Below are 18,861 nucleotides of genomic sequence, written 5' to 3'. Positions count from 1 at the left end.
CCCAACCAAAGGCCTGCTTGGATTGGGGAACTAAACACACTAAACATGTAATTGCAGGGTTCCCCTCTTTTCGAGGGGGTTGCTAAAGCCCATGAATTCTATGTAAGGAAACCAGCTATGCAGCAACTCTCTCCTGTTTCTCCTATTTTGGTTTCAAAAGCTCTGGGTGTGCTGTACTTGGAGTTAAAAATTGGAAACATATTACCCCGATTTAGCATGGGACTGAGTAAATTGTATTCACTTAAAATAGCAGATATCCTGCTGAGAAAAAAAAATAAGTATTTCTACTTGACTGTGTGACACCTGAACTGCAACCCAGAGTTAAAGAAGGAGGATTTGTATTACTGAGAAAGCCATAAATGTTGGCTGCCAGGTCAGAGCTGCTGAGAGGAGCAGGGCACATATGTCCCAGGCAACTCCAGGCATTCAGACCTCCTGTATCTCCTCCCCACATCCTGTGCAGGCTTTCACACAATTTCTGTCTGAGCTCCTGTCTGGTCTCGGCCCATCCTGGAGGTGGATGGTGTTGCCTTTTCCTCAGGGGGGTTTCATTCACAGCATTGACTGGCTCCTGCCTGTATGGGTCTGCAATGTTTGCCAAAAGCCTTGCTCCTGGAGTGTGTGGAATACTGAGATTTATGATAGTGAGCTTAGCTTACAGAAGCCACCATCCCACATTTGCAAAGCGTGAAGGACCTGCAAGACAACACTTGCCTGTGTGGTGGGATAATTTGAGTCCTTTTCCCTTTTTGGGCAGATGGATGTTCCCAATGCTGGACATTCCTCATTCTGTTTCAGCACAGATGTATCTTACCTTTCTGTTAGCATCTATCCTGTATCTGAGTTGCTCTTGTTTAGCTCTGTTATTACTTGTCCTAACCAGACTGAGTCCAAATTATTCCTTTCCTCCTTGTGGAATTTCTCAGGTATTTTTGTATTTATGTATCTACTCTATCCTGTTTCCTCACTCTACCCAGTTTATCTCACCCCTGTCACCACAACTCCTTGCAACACAGAAACTAATGTCAGTTTTTCTATTGTCTCCTAGATGCCAGCTATGTTAAAATGTTGTTTCTTACTCTGTTTTTTAAGGGCCACTCCCAGCTCCACCCTGGCTGACTCCATGTATGCCAAGCCCAGTGCTCCTCCTTGTGCATCATTTGCTGATGTCCATGGCATGCCTTTTCCTAACCAATTCTCAAGCCTTTCCTTGAAAATCATATCTACAGCTCCCACAGTAAAGATGTAGCAGCAGAGTGCAGCAGCTATAGGTCACTCACTTGGCTTTGAGCTTCCCAGCCCATGTGCTTGTCCCTGAGTTTGGGTTGTGCCAGTTAATGTTTCATCTATACCCCAACAGTAACCTTGCAGTTGTGAGATAAAAAGTGGAAGCCTTTTTGACCCTGTCTGCTGTCCCTGCTGACTTGGAGACAGTTCTGCAAGCCTGGCCCTTTCCCAAGCACCTGTGGACAACAGTAGTTTATCCTTGGGAAAGGAGGGCTAGAAGGACAGTGGTTGTGTCCCTGTGTGTTACAGGTTCCACACACAGGTCTGGAGAGCATGAGCTCAGCCCCAGCCATCAGAAGTGTGCACATCTGTCCGTGTGCTTGTGTTGGAGGGGAAAGGACAGAGAGTTTTCATTTTAAAATTAAATTCATACGATAACCAGATCTTTCAGTTTTTTAATGCAAAAAGTGATTTATCGCTGCATTACAGAACGAGCCAGGAGCAAACAGATTCATCACGCGCCATCCTTTCATGCCAGAGCAGCAGCGAGCGGCTGTGGCGGTGGTGCAGAGAGGTCAGGTCCCACCACAAAGCCTCTGCCATGGGAAAGCAGCACAGCTCCATCACCCTCACCCTACCATGGCAGCTGAGGTCCCAGCCTGGGGTTTCATCCATTTCTTCTTGTTGTGAGAGAACAAAAAAAAAAGGATTGATCATCTATTCGCCTTCTCCCCCTCCTTTTGTTTGGCTGCTGGAAAGACAGTGCAAAGTGCTCTTTGTACAAGCAACACGAAGCTCCAAACTCATCTTCTATAAATTAAATCCCAATAAGCCCACCAGCATGAAGATTGCTTGTTTTAAGTGTTCCCAGCTCAAGACTTCTCCAGCCCTCTGTGAAGATTTCTTACATCTTACATGTATTGCACTTAAACTCAGTCACTTCAGTTTTTTCCTGCCCTGTGTTTAGAATATTTCCCCAGAGCTTCAGAACAGCAACGTGCATGTCAGCACATCCTTCACCCTCGATATGGCCAGGCCATAGGTCTTTATGCAGGATCTTTCTTGGGACTTGTAACTTTTCCCTCTCCTTGTTCAGAGGGGACACTTCACAAGATGCATACATTTATCTTATTAGCCCCAAACCCTATGTATGGTATGAGTTCTGATACCAAATAGTTCCTATTAGGGAGAATGGGAATGGATAGGCTTCCGAAGATGTATGGGATTATACAAGAGAAGGTGGCATTGGAAGGGAGCTGGTTCTTTTTTTCCTGGATCAGTATCTTGTGTGACAGTTTTAGCCTGATTAAAAAGCTGGTTTTCTATACAGCTGTGCCATTTGTTGTCAGTCTCTGATTTTTCAAGACTTTGCATCATTTAACCCCTCTGTGGTACTTAACTTTCTCTCCAAGATGAAAAGGCCAATATTTAATGACCTAGTTGTGAAGTTTTCCCAGCATAGGATCAGCATCTGTGCCTGCATGTGTGTCTGTTGCCAGATTTTGCCTGGTTCAGTATTGGTTTTTTTCTAGCACCCAATTAGTACTTGTCTAACACCTGGTCAAAGAAGAGTGAAGGCCAAAGCTGATGTGGGTTTGGGGTTTAATTAAATCATTGTAGTCCCCACAGTAATGCTGAATTGTCTCACAATTGCCCTTCTTTGAGTGCACCCAGACACACAGGGACAAAGTTGGAGATGTGCATAGGAAGAAGGAGGGAATGTATGAAGCAATTTGCGATTTTTGGCAATACAGTCATACTGTGTATGACTGTTTTATTTTCAAGAGTTTTGATCCTTCTTTTCATAGCCCTGGTGCATTCTCTGCAATGGCAACTGTGGTTATCTTGGTTTGCAATACAAAGGATTGAAAAAAAAAAAGCGTATTCAGCCTAATCTTCTCTGTAGGGCACTAGGTTCAATGCATGAAATGGAGAAAATAATAAAGCTTTGTAATATTTCAAGAGTTTCCTTCAGATGATATAATTTGCTTCTAAAATGTTCTCACTTGGTAAAAATGCTCCTAAGTTAATATTAGTTTTATCTTCCTTTATCCAGTCACTCTGTAGAGACATTTTCATAGCAAAACTCATATTCCAGTTTGTCTGTCCACTGGTTTTCAGGGAAGATGTTAAGCATTTCCATCTTCAGGACACACAATATACTTTCTCTGAATATTAATTTTTAGTATGCTCCTCATTTGAGTGCTCAAACATTTTGAAAAAGTAAAGTCAAAATTAGTATGCCGTGAAATGTGAAGTAAATCAAAGTATGAAAAGTTGCAAAGCTATTAATTTAAAAAAATGTTGCAGTTCAGGTCAGTTTAATAAAATCCCTTTATTGAAAATGCAATTGTTCTTTTATATACAGTGTTTTGATTTGCACAGCTACAATTGTCTGACTGTCATCTGTAGAAATCTGCACAGAGTAATAATTATTTGTGATGATTTGAGAAATGCTTGGACTGTCAAGTATGAAAAATTGTTGGTCCCCATTATTGTCTAATGCTGAACATTTTGAAGAATACAATCTAGAACTTGGTGTATAGCACATATATACAATAAGTAGGGTAGTTATGGATGCAAATTGTAAAAGCCAAGTCTTAAAATAGTCTAAACCATGTTTGTAACTTCAAGGCTCTCCATCAAGGTTTCAAGAATTTTATTCACACCTTTCATGTGAAAACAGGATTGAAAACATGCTTGCATGTAACCTCATGCTCAAAAATCCCCCACCCTTTTAGCATCTGGGAAAACAAAAGTAATACTAAAAACCATTTTGTATCTTGAATAAACACCTCCTAGAACTGAGATGGTGTAATTGATGGGCTCGGGGAAGGAAAGTTGATAATAATTGAGATTTCAGACAACTGACTCTCTTGATATCACACAACCAGGACCATTAGTGCCACCTATAGTTCGTCTGTCTGACAGTTCTCACTTGAAGACCTTTCTTTCTGTGGATTCTGAGGCTGCTATACATACCCCTTCTGAACAAATACTGTTAAGAATTTGGTGGATATGAGCTCTGGTTTTATCAGTTCTGGATAGACCCAGCTGGGTGTCAGCTGTTTTTTAGTTGATGGACCACAGATGAGGGAAGCTCTGCAGCAACTAGGACACAAACCAAACCTCCAAATATAAAGGTAACTTAAGAATTAAAGGCAGATGCAAAGTCTTCGTTAAGGCAAAATTGAAGAGAAAAACCAATTTAGCAAGGAATGGGCGTGCAAATGCCATTTATCCTCTTTATTCCATGCTAAATTAATTTGGATAATTTTGCCCTTCAGTCTGCCATGATCAAGTGTCTTGTTAGCAGGCCCAGCATAGGCTGGTTGTGAGCCTGGTTACAGTAATACAGAACTAGCTGCAGGCAATGCAAAAGAAATAAACTAAATCCTGCCTGGTAAATGTGGAGGGTTTCCACCATAATTTTCATAGTGAGACAGAACTTAAATAATGGGCTTTTTGAGTTACATTTCAGTATTTCCATACTTCTATTAAAAAACTGCTTTCAGTGCAGGTACCTATGAATTCACTTGATGTCTGCACCTAGTTTTCAGTAGACTACTATATTCAGAAAAATTTTTTTTTAAAAAATTCCCTGTGTTTAAATCTGTACTTGCTGCTTGGCCATCAAGCTTGGAAAGGTCTTCAAAGATTACTTTATCCTGCTGTGCCTAAGTAACCAGAAGGAAATACCTCCCATCTCATTTCTCTGGTTTACCTTGAATAACCTTTGCCTGTAATGAGTTGATGACTGCCAGTTGGTCAGCGTATGCATTTTTGGTCAGCATATTCTCTAGTGCTCTCCCCAAAACACCCTCCTGCCCTCCCTGCACACACACCCCCACCTTCCACTGAACAGAGGACAGAGTGTACTGGGCTTTCCTCCCTTGTTGTTACTTTGGGACTGATAGAGATGAGAAGCTTCTGCAATCAGAGTGTCCCCAGACTACTTTTTTCTTTTTCTTCTTTTAATGCCACTGAGCTTAGAAGTCTCCCGCTGGTCATGTTGCTTCACTGTTCAACTCAGTTACTGCATCAGAAAAGGAAGGAAAACTTTGATCTTGACATGCGCTTCTTCTCTGTCCCCCTTTACAACTTCTGCAGGAAAACAAAAACATTATTAAGTGCATCTCTGGTGTCAATCCTTTCAGGGGAGAACAGCTGTTTTTATCAGATGTCTTCCCAAAACCTTTAATGGCCTGATGAAGTCCAAGTTGAACTGTCAGAGGACACACCTGAGCACGACTTTATCACCATCCCCACGCTGCTCTCAGGCTTGAAACTGTCCTCAGCCAAAGTGGATTTAGACCGTTACTTATTGCGGTTTCTAAAACTGAGGGGTCATCAGGGACCTCTGGTAATGAGCACGGGCACAGCCATCAGTGTCCAGGCAGCAGCTGCATGCTCACAACTCAGCTGTAGCCACATCTGTTACAGCTTTGGAGGAAGAAAAGTTCATGACCCCAATTGTTTGTCTTGTCCTTTACCATCCATGGGTTTAAAGATATCCATTCCTTGGATCTTCTCTCTGGCTGCTTAAATTTGTGGGGTATATTTTCCTAATTAGCCGTGAGCACATTTGCACTTTTTCCCTGGCCAGGTGGGTCTCTAGTTTAAACAAATGTGTTTCCAGTCTCATTTAAACTTAACCATTTCTCCAGGTCCCCTTACCAGCTTCAGGAGTGAAATTGTTATGTGGCTTAAAAGCCCTGCCTGTAACTTTAAAAGAAGAGGAACCATATTACCATCAGCTCACCCACTGTTAATATATAGTTTTAAAATACTAAATTGAAAATGCTCTTATGATTACCTTCCATGGTGCTGTGTAGACTCTAGGGGCCACAGAGTGTGTCCTTTGTGCAAAGGAGAGTTTGTTGGTTCTTTCAGGGTTCCATTAAAGGCTCTCGGGTACCTTACCTGGCCTTTCACTAGAGCAGGACCAATGTGGCTTTCCTATCAGCCACTCCTTCAGCAAGGGGGCTGTTGCCATCAAACCTCGAGGAGAGCCAGCAGGACTGTGTGTCTCTGGGGGAAGCAGGTAGGTCAGCTTTTCTAGGGTGCATCATGTGTGTTAGTCAGCTGCAGAAGAAATGGGCTTTGATACACTTGGCATTGTTCTAAGACAGTCACTAGATTGGCCTTTTATCTTTTTTGTTTGTTTTAGTAAACTGAAGTCAGTAGGATAGAATAAAAAGGAAGTCGAACTTTCTATTTCCTATGTGGTCCTTCATCAATCAGCCATTCCAAAAGGCGCTGTCATTGATGAGAACTAGACAATCTTTTTTACTGTTTTACTGCTATTTAATATGCATTCTGTGTGCCCCCAGGCAGGTCAGAGCACATGCACAGCTCAGCCTGGGGTGTTGCTGTGTACTTAGTAAATGTGGCTTTTATCCCATTTCTTCATATTTTTTTCCATGTTAAAAAGAATGAGAGGAAAGTACCACTTGAAAATGCACAAGTGTAATCTTCTAAATCAATTTAAGTAGTACAAGCTCATTGGTAATTGCAAATACTAAGGCTGCGGTTTTCCCCTTACTCTAAATGTCTGAAAAGCTCATTAATGTTAATGTATGGGGAAGTGCTTAGCCTATTGATGGAGGAACCAAATCAGGAGCAAAGCAGAGCTCGACAAAGATTCATCTGCAGATTAGGGTCTGAAGCAACCATTAGATTATCAAATATGACCTTCTATCTAATACAGACCATAGAATCTCATCCACTTAATTCTGTATTTATCCTAAGAACAGCACCAGAAAATCAGATACAGTGCATTAACATAATGTAGCAATATTTTCCTCCCTCCCTCCCTCCCTCCCTCCCTCCCTCCCTCCCTCCCTCCCTCCCTCCCTCCCTCCCTCCCTCCCTCCCTCCCTCCTTCTGATACTTCCTTCCTTCTGATACTTCCTTCTTTCCTTTCCCCCTTTCCTTTCCTCCTCTCCAACCTGGGGCAAACAGCATTCCTGTGCTATATGATTTTTTATGAAAATCTGCAGGAGGAGAGATTTCAGCTTTTTATTTGCAAAAGGGAATTTGTATGTCTGTGTGTTTGCATAGGGTTTTCTTTAGTGCTTTGAAAATTATTGACTGGTAACTAATGAGTATAGAGCTGGTTGAGATCCATTTCTTCTGTTTTTCTCTGAGGACATAATAAATTGAAAAAGGGATTTTTTTTAACAGAAAAACTAATTTTCTTGAAAAATCTGTGTGGTCCTTCAGAACTGCTTTCTAACATCTAATTTGGAAACTCCCTGCCAGTCAGTTTTCCTAGGAAGCACGAAGCACATTTCACATCTGGCTTCTCATCACTTTGACTGTGACATAAAACTGCCCTTGAAGTGCACTTGGGAAATATCCAGGGGGATACCACACACACATAAAAGACAAGCCAACCTGTCTAAAAGAACTGCACTGGGCTAGTGCACATTTTAACCACTAGCCATCATTTTACTGAAAAGAGGAGCAAAAGAGATGAGGAAAGTATCATGGAATTCAGAGGAGAAGTGGTAGGTGGCACTGTGCAAAATACAGAGGTCCCAGGCTTGGCATATATACACTCTCTTGAAGAAAAAGTCCTCCTGCCCTGAGTTGAGCTACATCAGCCCCTTGGTGTTGCTCATACTATGGAGACATTTCTCTGCAACCCACCACAGCCCAGGCAGTGGGAGAGTCTCTGTTGTTCACGTGCTGCAAAAGCTTTTGTTGCCCTTCGGGTGGGTGAAACTTGGGCTCTTAGCACTACTAGTCTGTAACAAAGCAATTTCTATTTCTTTTCTCTGCAAAGCTCAGAAATCCTGCAACTGGCTTGGTCCCATTTTGGATTTTCATTTGGGTTTTGACTCTAAGTTCATTTGGATTCTGTTCTTTGAGTTTTGGTGGGTTTTTAAAATAGGAATCATGTCTAAGTACTGCAATTGAAAGCAGAGATTTGACCCGTGACTGCAGGAACTGGAGGTTCAGAACTCCCAAGCAGGTGCAAAACCATTTCCCAAGGTTTTGCCTGGTATGTACTGTTTTTTTCTGGTATACTGGCAGGGAGAAAGACCCCTATAACCAAAGGAACACACATAGCAGGTGCATAGAGTCTGCACTGCCTCAAATACTTCTTTTCAGTGTCCTGTGATTCATGTTAATTCAACAAGAAGGTACAAGATAAATACTTTTGAAAGATTCAGCATACAAGAAGGAATCTCAGACCTCCTTGCCTATCAAATAGGAAAGTCAATACTTGCCTTAATTCTTGTCTTTGAGGCTAAATTAGTTATTGAGCATAAGGTTCTTCAAAATTCACAGGTAAATGGTGTTAAATAAATGTAAATGACATTACTAACATCTTTCCACTGTTGCTTTGATGCAGTTTATTCTCAATAAGTAATAAGGTATTTATAGCAGTGAGGATAGGGCTGCACAGAAAAACCCCGTGCCATGCAGAGACACCTCTGAATAACCAAACACAGAAGCCCTGCACTGGCATGGTCTGAATGAATCTTCCTCTTGGGAAGTTGCAGGAATATCCATAGACTTCATTTATTCTGGCCATAGCTGTATAAGCCATATAGTCATAGTCAAGAAACAACCCATGACTATTAAATTTTCTAACCAAAAAGACACCAATAACAAGAACACACAGTATTTTCACTTTGTCAAATTTTCCAGTATCTTCCTACCCCATCTTGGCAGCAAAAGGTCCAACACTGCTGTAGCTGTGGGTTTAACTGCAGAGTGGAGGCAAAATTTGTTTTCCAGGCCTAAGAGAAGCAGTGACCACATCTCAGGATGAGGGTTCTGTAAATACACTTGCCACCATGCTGTGTAAGCACTTTTGCTCCTTAATATTTTCTTCCAAGCAAAGCTCTGGATACTCTGTGAACAGCATTTAATCAGTGTGTATCAAGAAGTTTTGAGACAAAAACAGTTTGTCTTCTAGAATAGTGTCAGTTGGACCCAGCCACATAATGAATTATTCCATGCAGGGAAAGATCTGCTTTTCTATGAATTTGTATAATAAGCAAAAAGGGCATTGAGAGTTTCCCAGCCCTTTACTTCTGGTGCCTGTGCTTCCTTTGCAGTTGTCCAACACAGCAATTCTTCATCAGATCAGACGAGACCAAGTGACAGACACGTGCCGAGCAAACAGTGTGTCCAGCAGGAAGCGCCGTGTGCTGACACCCAACGATCTCAAGCACCTGGTCGTGGATGAGGATCATGAAATGATCTATTGCTATGTTCCCAAAGTGGCCTGCACAAACTGGAAGAGAGTCATGATGGTTCTGACGGGAAGAGGGAAGTACAGCGATCCAATGGAAATCCCGGCCAACGAAGCCCACGTGTCTTCAAACCTGAAGACTCTCAACCAGTACAGCATCCCAGAGATCAACCACCGCTTGAAAAACTACATGAAGTTCCTCTTTGTTCGCGAGCCTTTTGAAAGACTGGTGTCAGCCTACAGGAACAAGTTCACCCAGAAGTACAACACTTCCTTCCACAAACGATATGGCACCAAAATCGTGAGGCGCCAGAGGAAAAACGCAACCCAGGAGGCTCTGCGGAAAGGTGATGATGTGAAATTTGAAGAGTTCGTGGCATATCTCATCGACCCACACACCCAAAGAGAAGAGCCCTTCAACGAGCACTGGCAGACTGTGTACTCCCTCTGCCACCCTTGCCACATCCACTACGATCTCATAGGAAAGTACGAAACACTCGAAGAGGATTCAAATTACATTCTCCAGCTGGCGGGAGTAGGCAACTACCTGAAATTCCCCACCTATGCAAAGTCTACGAGAACTACTGATGAAATGACCACAGAGTTCTTCCAGAACATCAGCTCCTTGCACCAAACACAGCTGTATGAAGTCTACAAACTTGATTTTTTAATGTTTAATTACTCAGTGCCAAGCTACCTGAAATTGGAATGAGGGATGGGTTGTGGGGAAAGAGGGGAGAAAAAGCCTGTTTTATTTAAGATTTTTATTTGTCATAATAAATATGGAGAATGGGTTATTTTGTAAATTAATATTTTCTTTTTTTGAATGATGCTGCGAGCAGCACAGTCAAAATTATTTAAATCAACTGTAAGAAAGGACAGCTCTCTTTGCAGGGTAACGGGATTGTGATGATCTAGCTGTAGAAATGAATAATACTGCTACACTGTTTAAACAAATGTTAATTGTGTTCTGGTGAATTTCATTGATCTTGCGTTCCTCCAGTTCTAATTAATGTTATTTATACTTATTTAAAACATTGTCTCTTGGTAGGTTTCACTTCAGCAGCAGAGATAGGATAACATGTGAACTGTTAACAAAGGAGTCTGGTTTTGGGCTTTCCTCAATTTCCAGCTTGCTCTGGGTAATAATATTCTTCCATTAGGCAATGATGCAGGTAAATATAGGAATATGGAAGCGTGGGTTCTGGAACCACACGCTTTGAGAAGATTGGTGAAAATAAGTTCTTTAGAAAGTAATGTTGCACTCCATACTAGTACAAAATCTATCTTTCTAGGCCTGAAAAAGAAAAGTAACCCAGATTTGTGTAGATTCATGGGTATCTAATACCCATGACTGAAAGAAACATTCCTTAGGTGTTCTTAGGTGTATTCCTTAGGAAGAGAAACCATGAACCTTTTATAAGTCTTAATGAGTTTTTGGAGAATATGACCACTCTCACTGGCTCTTAATTTGAAGCCTCCCAGCCCAAATGAATTGGGGATGGTCCATCAGAAAAGAATCAGCATTTGGAAAGTGGCTGTAAGAGGTTTTTTGAATGCCCAAAGCAATTGGCATTGACTTAATTCATATCCAGGATGGAGCTGTGGGGACATCCATCCTCTTCAAGTCATGCCTCCTTAATTGATCCTAAGATGGGCAACCAACTGATAATGATACGTTGCTGTAAACAATCTGGGCATGTAATTTGAAAAGTCAAAAAGTCATCTTCATGTTGATTAGGCATGCAAGGCAATAAAAAAGGTCTCATCTTCCTAGATGATGGATTCATGGCTTTTTCCTAGGGAGGAGAAGAAGCCTTCTTTTTTAGCTGATGCCTAAATGCCATTGACGGGAATTTTTCTAAGTTCTGATGTGTTAGAAATTCATCCAAGTCATCTCTAATGTAAGACCATAACCTTTTTTCTTAAGGGGAATGTCTCAGCAGCAGTTGTTTTGTGTTTAACTGCTTTTTGGGATGGCAGATTGTTTTGGGTAAGCAGATAGTAATCTATACACAGCAGATAAACAATGAAAAATGGTATTTCAGTGTGGTTCTGTTAGCCAGCTAGTGGGAGCAGAAAATCAGGCTTCTCCAGATGTTTGCTTCAGTTGGATGCAGGTGAGGGAATGCTCTGTAGCCACCTCAGCATCCACAGGCAGCTGGGCAAAAGGAGGCAGAGGCTAAACTGACACTTGTAAAAATATCAGATTTGTTTTAAAGTTGATAGATGGTTAAAAATGGGGGATTTAACTTGCCTGCATGTCAATCTTTTGATCAAAACAAACCCTTTCAAAAAAGATTGATGATTTAAATAAACTCAGCTCAAGGCAGAGCTGTTTCAACAGTATCAGAGCCAGATCGTGAAAAATGTCAAACTGTACAGTAGCCAGTAATATCCACTGAATTGTATTAGTTTCCAGGACACAGATGTGATTAAAGAAGAAAATAGTTTGCATTTTATTTGATAAAAATAAGTTGCTGAATAAATCTCATTGAAAAACTAACATAACAAACAGCAACTGAAGGCCTTTCGCAATTGGATTTGGTCTTAGGCAGGATTCAGGTCATTATTTTCTCTATCATACCATACAAATAAATCTCTTATCCATTCTGGAACAGCCACAGTTTTCATAACCTACCCCCTATTTATAACCTGGAGCACTGGACCAGTGGCTGACAAGGGTCAGGCTGGCTGGCTCACCCCTCTGAATTCCTGATCCATTGCTAATTACTGGTTGTTGTTTTACTTTAAAGCAGTTTAGTCTCATTTAGAGTGTGTGGAGCTGTACCTCTCACAGTGCCCTGGCCCTCTTATGTTCCTAATTCAATGGTTTTATGTTTGTTAAGAAAACAACTGTCTGAGGCAGGTTGCCCTTTTCCTCCTCACAATACTTCCTACAAGCTATTTGTGTGTTAGTTTGGTCTTGCATCCACAGTGCTCATATTCTGGTCCAATTTTCTTCTCAGTCAGCTCTTAATCCATCCAGCAGAATGTGATGTGATTTTTTTCATTTAAGACAAAAGTTTCTTCAGAAAGTAAATATTTAAAGAACAGGGTGTGCTTCCCCCTTTCCTTTTGTACTTTTCTCTGGCACCATCACCACATTTTTATGCATTCTGAAATATTCTCTGTAGTTTCACACTTTGGAGACACCAAACCTCTATATGGTAGCTGTGATAGAAAAGCTTTAAGTGAAAAATGTGTTCAGGAGATCTGAGGGCTGACCGTTCCTCCAGCCAGAATTTTTAGCAACAGCTTTGGGTTGGATTACCTAAATTCTGGCTCCCCACAGAGGGTAGCTCTATGGGTGGATGCTCAGCACTGAGTAGGCTTTTATGTGGACTTCAGTGGGTGCATGAAATCCCTTGCTTTTGAAAAACCTTGATCCCAAACTACTACAACCTGGCTATTTAGTGCATTATATCTGTTTTGAGGTGCTGTGAATGGGTTGTAGATCTGTGTTTAAAATGAACAGCTGACATGCTGGATATGATCATGTCCTGTGTAGTGAGCAGCAAGCCCTCACCAGCTCAGAGCAGGATTGCAAATGCTAAGGAATAGCCATTTCTTTGGCCTATTTGGCATGCTGTTTTGACTGAGCCAAAAAATCTGTCTTTCCACTGCAGCTACACAGGAGGACATTCAGGGTTGTTTGTGCTCATGTCAGTGAGCTGGCAGCCACCACCTGCCGTGGGGGGCAGACAGAGAACTGGGTTGGTTTTATCCTCTAACTCTTCCCTGGTTTTCCCAGCTGGAGGAGAAGAGGAGCTGGTCTGCTCCTGAGTTCTGCCTCTTTCCCAGCTCTATTTCTGCTGTGGCCACAGCTGGTCCTGGGAGACAAATGGGCAGCACAGAGCCACATCAAAATGTGAAACACAGACATGCCCATGGGGCTGGAAAGGGCCACCCAGGAAGCTGCTGTTGTAGAAGGGCATGCATTAATTATGTCTAGTAGTGATGAGCACAGAGAGAACATCAGTGGGGGAATTTCTGCTCCCCACCTCTGTCCCCAGCCACCTCAAAGCTGCTGGAGCAGTGATCCTCATCTCTGAGCAGCTGTTACGTCCCTGTCATTTGGCAGGGCCAGCCCTGAGCCCAGCAGTGCTTGGCTCAGTGCTGTACTTGGCACGATACCCACAGCTGAGGGGTCGTTCCCCCCAAATGGCATCAAGTACCTTAACTTGGAGTGCAGGCTGAATTTGGCCCATATGAACATGGTGGAGACTGTTGGGTGGTGGGATGTTCCCCCAAACCTGGCTCAGTCCATTCTTCAGCCTCTTCATAAACCATGTCCATTATGACAGAAACATGCAAACTGCCTGAACCATGCGCTGTATAAGAGTGAAATAAATAATCCACAAGCAGAAGTGCTTTTAGAAGTAAGTTGACCCCAGATGTTTTAGGGTTTCACTGTAGTCTGCTGCACTTTTCAGGTACAAAAAGGGACTGTCCTTACTATTACTCTTGTTACAGAGAGTGTTATTTTCTTACATGCATGCACAATACAATGTGTACGAATAATTTAACATCAATGTGGGGTTGGATTTTTTTTTAACCTATTTGTATGCAGTAGAAGGCTTGTTGTAGAGAAGTATCTCCTTATACTTAAATATACTGTTAATAAAGCAAAAAAGATAAATTATACATTGCCAACACAAGTGTGACCCGCTCATAAGTCTTTCCTTAAAAAAGCCATTCAAGCCTGATTATTTTTCTAAGTAACTTCAATTAAATTGAAGAAAGAAAATTCCTCTCTGTGTGCTTTATTTATGGCTCATGCTTTCAGGGTGGATTTTTCAGGGTGGGATTTTTGTCCACACAGCTTTGCTTTCTTACCTGCCTTATTGTATATTATAGGCAGGACACACTGAAAACTCAAAATTATCTACTCCTGTGGAGCAGGAGAAATCCCTTGGTGGGGTTCAGTGGGCAGAGCAACCAGGGAACTGAGCCCAGGCAAAGGGGAAGCAACAGCTGCAGAACTCAAACATGGATGGAGGGAGGGAGCTGGGGGCTTTACAAAATTGAAATCACTTGCACACAAACCCAGAAACTTCCATTCTGGGGGTAATGGAGTAAGAAATGGCCTCTCTGCACAGCCTTGGGTGCACAGCTTTTGTGTGGTTTCCTTCATTGCCTGTAAGATAGTGGAAAGAAAAGACCAGTCTCTCATACTGCCACAGAGACTGAAAAAATTGGATTTGCACTAGTGAAGGAAACTTGAGGATCTGTCGTTTTGGCAAGCTTCAATTTTTCCATTAAATAACTGCAAATTTACAAAATCCCTTCCTATTTATATCCACCAGCTGCCCCGTGGTACTAGCCTCAGGAAGCTGCTGTAGGACAGGAGAGCTGGCAGCAGCAGGGCTGTGGGCAGCACCCTGGCAGTGGGAGATGGATGGGGAGCACTGCAGGGTGTGACAAAGTGACAGGATCCTGCACAACTGAAGTGTCCTCTGGCCCAAATAAGAGATTAAGTCCAGTAGAGATGATGCGAAGTTTGATGCAAAGAAAGACTGTTCCTGTGGTCATAACCTGCTCCCTGTGCAGGCATGAACTCCAATACTTCCAAACTTTGTTTGGATAAAAACACGTATCATTCAATTCCATCATAATTACGAAAGAATTTAAAATGTGGAGAATGGGAAGGAAAAGAGAAATAAATCAAGCACGTGCAGCCAGCAGCAGAGCAGCAATCAGGGCATATGCTTGCCAACCAGCAGCACCATGCCTTTCTCACTAGCTATGTTACACATCATCACGTACCAGACTCCTGATGCCACACAAAAATAAAATATCTTGCTTTTCCAGTTGCACGTACAACTTTGCCAAAGATTGAAATTTTTGAAATATTAGTCTGGTTTATTCCTCAGTGCACTGAAAAAAGTATCCAAATGCCACTTCCCCAGATTGCATGCTAATCAATTTTATAAAGAAATCTATGTTAAAAGAGTAAAATCAACTTCATCTTCTCTATTGGCATGACAAGAAGCCACCTGTTTCCCCTATTACTTGAAATGTCACTCTACTGATGTGCTCGAGCCTCTAGACTCTGAGATTCAACTCACTGTCAATAAAAACCTTCTGCTGGCTAAGTCAGAGGCATTAAGGACCTAGAGTAGTGGCTTATTCATGGAGGAAAACATATAGAAAATATTACTATTCCTTTATACATTATTTAAAATATATTTTGCCAATATTTTAATAAGATTACTGATTTTGACATTGACTGTCCCTATTTTTTGAGTAAAAGCAACCTGAGCTAACATTCCTTTAGGAGCACACATCCTAGCACTATGCAACAAATGGACAGATCATTTTGGAAAATGAGACATAGCATTTGTAGTAAAATTATGTGGGTTTGAAAATCTCATTTCAAGTAGAGTTTTTAATTAAAAAACAAGCAACCAGCAAAGCTGTTTTCCTCAGTCAGAGAAAAAAAATCAATCCAAAGTTTATTCCTTGGTTTCTCTTTTTTTCACTAATACATAAAGCTGTCAGGGTAACATACAGCTGGGTGATAACAGTTTACCCATTAGGCTTTGGCTTGTTCTAAAAACTAGAATTTTACTGTAGCAATTCATGCCTTTTTAGCAGAAAGAGATCTCTGTGCTGTCAGCAGGTATTTGCAGCCCTACATCAAGTCAAAATCTGCAACCCACAGCAGCCCAAATTTTCCATAAAAGCTTGGGCAAAGTCAGGGTTTAACCTTTATCTAAGCCTTTCTTAGGCTTAATTTATTCAGACTTCCTTTAGCAAATAACTATTCTAGCTAAAACTGATTTAGTTTTATGTCTGAAATAGAGGTTTTTTGGTTTTTTTTTAAGTGATTGCTCTATGAATGAAATCAATCACTGCATTTTTTACTATTTTTTAAACTTCAAGTAAATTAATTTAGATAGAAAGGTCAAATCAGAGCAAGCAGCCACGCTGTGGAGAGACAACCACTGTGTCCAGGTAACTTCAAATGTAAATCTGAGAACTTAGCATTATTAAATCCTGAGGATCTGTTCAGAAGGTGTCTACCATATAATTAATTCAGGATTTCACTTGCACCCCATTTCACTTGCAAAAAGTGAATTTAGAATTAGAATTATTCAAGGAAATTCAGATTTAGAATTATTCAAGGAAAGCACTTCCTCTACCTTTTAAGACTTTAAGCAACTGTTGAGGAGGAAACAATCTCCCAAAAGAGCAAGTTGAAGAATGCTAAGTAAGGGAGAAGCATATTTCAAGTATAGTTTGGACTGAGAAATAAAAGCATAAACAGAGGATATGATGAACTAGCCTGCATATTAAATAAATAACTAGCAGGACTTGAAACCAACTTTTTTAGCTGCAGAGAAGGTAAAGCCCATCCAGCCCAGCCAATGCTGAATGACTCCTGCTCTTGAGTACCCACCCGGAATATGGCAATCTTGTATGTTTAGTTAACATACTGGTTCTTAGCTTTAACTGTGAATTATTCATGTCTTGATAATATTGGATTCCCCAGAGTATTCATGCACAGCATGCAGGATGATCAAATTTTCATTAAACTTAACGGAAAGACTTTCCTTTAGGAAAGTCAGAATGAGGCTTTAATGACAAAACACACTTTTTTTTCCTAGTTCTTTACCGACCTATATATAAAAAACACTGTTTATTTAACTTCAAATATATATGAGTAAATGATAATCCGAAAGATTACTAAACAACAGACTGAAGTGATTAGGAATGGATTAGAGAACACAAAACAGTGTATGGTATCACAAAAAATCCAGTCAGAAAGAAAAGAAAAATCCTACTAAGATACTTCACAGCACTTCTAGTCCTTTTAGTACTGTTTGTGAACATTACCTTACTTTTTCCAAAGAAGATTATAATTCAATTATCATATTCTGTTGCCATTTTCTGCACCTCTGAAGAGACTCTCATTTGCAATAGCAATTTTACCATTACAATAATAATAAGGAATTTCAAACACTTCATTTCACAGAGCACTTATGCTACTGTTTCATGACATGTATTCTGAGGCTATTCTTGCACTTAAGAGAGCTTTTTGTGACACTCACAACTGAAGTGAAATAGCAAATACATTAAAAAGATGATAGGTCTCATTTTGAATCCTGATTCTGCAAACTGTACCGCATTTGTAAAGCCTTAATCCTCATGCTGTTCTAATCTTTGTATGAGGAAAGTCTAATTTTGTTTGTAAATTGTAAAAAGGAGTGAAATTCATTTGCTGCTCACCAGTTTCTCATCAACATCCTAAAAATCCCAGTGAAATTAATATATTAAACATGGGAGTGGGATATAATTTTGCCAATTAAAACATTACAGATTAAGATCTACAGTAATGCTATAAAAATCAAAATATTGATCTACATATGTTAAAAGAAGAATCTTCCCCTATGTCAAACAGCATAATAAAGCAGAGGAACAATCCTGGCTATATAATTACTCTAAAAAGGAGCTGGAGTCATTCAGTAACACACTAGAATGATTATTTTCAAAGCATTACACAGGAAAAGAAAACACCTATGGTATGAAACACTACTAACTCCACATTTTAAAGCTGCACCTGGCTGTACTTTACAAATAAGATTATCCCTTTTCATGCATACTCACAGAGCCATTGAGATGGTCACAGAGTCCTTCAGAATGGAAAATAACACACATTTCAAATAACCTGCCTGTAGTTCTACTCCCCTTAGAGATATTTCTGAAGTAGAGGAAAAAAAATAGCAGACAATTAGAAGGCCAAACAAGACCACCCCAAGAGTCACTCAGCACCAGGTTACAGACAGTAACTTGTAAGGCAAACCACCTGCAGCTTCTGGCTGGTCTAGCTCATCAGCAGAATAAAAATGGAACAAGAAGTTCCAGGAGGAGCTTTAGGACGACCCACAACTTAAAAGAGGTGAATGAGCTAATAAAAGCAAGAATCAAAGGAAGTGCTCCATGCTGACTCAAAAGCAAAGAGATGTGAACCAGCCATAGTCCTAATTAGGCAGATTAGAAAGGAAGGTTTGAAAGAATCTTCTGGCAGCCTGAGAGGAGGAAAGGACTTAATGAATTTTAAAACCAAGAGTCATCATTTTATCTGCAAGATTATAAAATATGGCTGTTTTGATAAAAAGAGACAATAACATCTCAGGATGTCCCTTTCAATTCTATGTTTTAAGCAGTACAAAAAGCACACAATTTGTCTCTGACAGAATTTCTGCTAACATTTCTCACCCACACATGAAGTGAAGTAATTCACTATTACTGGGCTTTTTTAAAAAATCAAGTAGGTGGAACGCTGTGAAGAGATTGACTTGACTAAAATTAAAATTGGTTAAGGGCGTTCAGCTTTTGAGTACTTGAAAAAATTCTCTGGTATCCAAGCACTCTTTTGTGCCACCTCCCATATTATCCTCACAGCTGGAATACAT

At 40.7% G+C, this 18,861-nt stretch overlaps 2 protein-coding genes across 4 annotated transcripts in view; one reads left to right on the top strand and one right to left on the bottom strand.

The window, feature by feature from the left end:
• CHST11 (carbohydrate sulfotransferase 11) overlaps positions 1-14,191 on the top strand; it is a 160,487-nt gene extending 146,296 nt beyond the window's left edge. For all 3 annotated transcript variants that reach the window (XM_054514891.1, XM_036400960.2, XM_054514892.1), the window contains one exon: positions 9,303-14,191. In XM_054514891.1, the coding sequence (XP_054370866.1) occupies positions 9,303-10,151 (849 nt within the window). In that variant the 3' untranslated portion in view covers positions 10,152-14,191. The remainder of the gene's footprint in view (positions 1-9,302) is intronic.
• SLC41A2 (solute carrier family 41 member 2) overlaps positions 3,544-18,861 on the bottom strand; it is a 59,999-nt gene continuing 44,681 nt past the window's right edge. The window contains exon 11 of the mRNA XM_036400959.1: positions 3,544-5,331. Coding sequence (XP_036256852.1) covers positions 5,323-5,331 — 9 coding nt within the window. The 3' untranslated portion in view covers positions 3,544-5,322. The remainder of the gene's footprint in view (positions 5,332-18,861) is intronic.

This window comes from Molothrus ater, chromosome 5 (genome assembly GCF_012460135.2).
Source record: "Molothrus ater isolate BHLD 08-10-18 breed brown headed cowbird chromosome 5, BPBGC_Mater_1.1, whole genome shotgun sequence".
Taxonomy (NCBI): domain Eukaryota; kingdom Metazoa; phylum Chordata; class Aves; order Passeriformes; family Icteridae; genus Molothrus; species Molothrus ater.
This window is presented reverse-complemented; position numbering and strand designations above follow the sequence as displayed.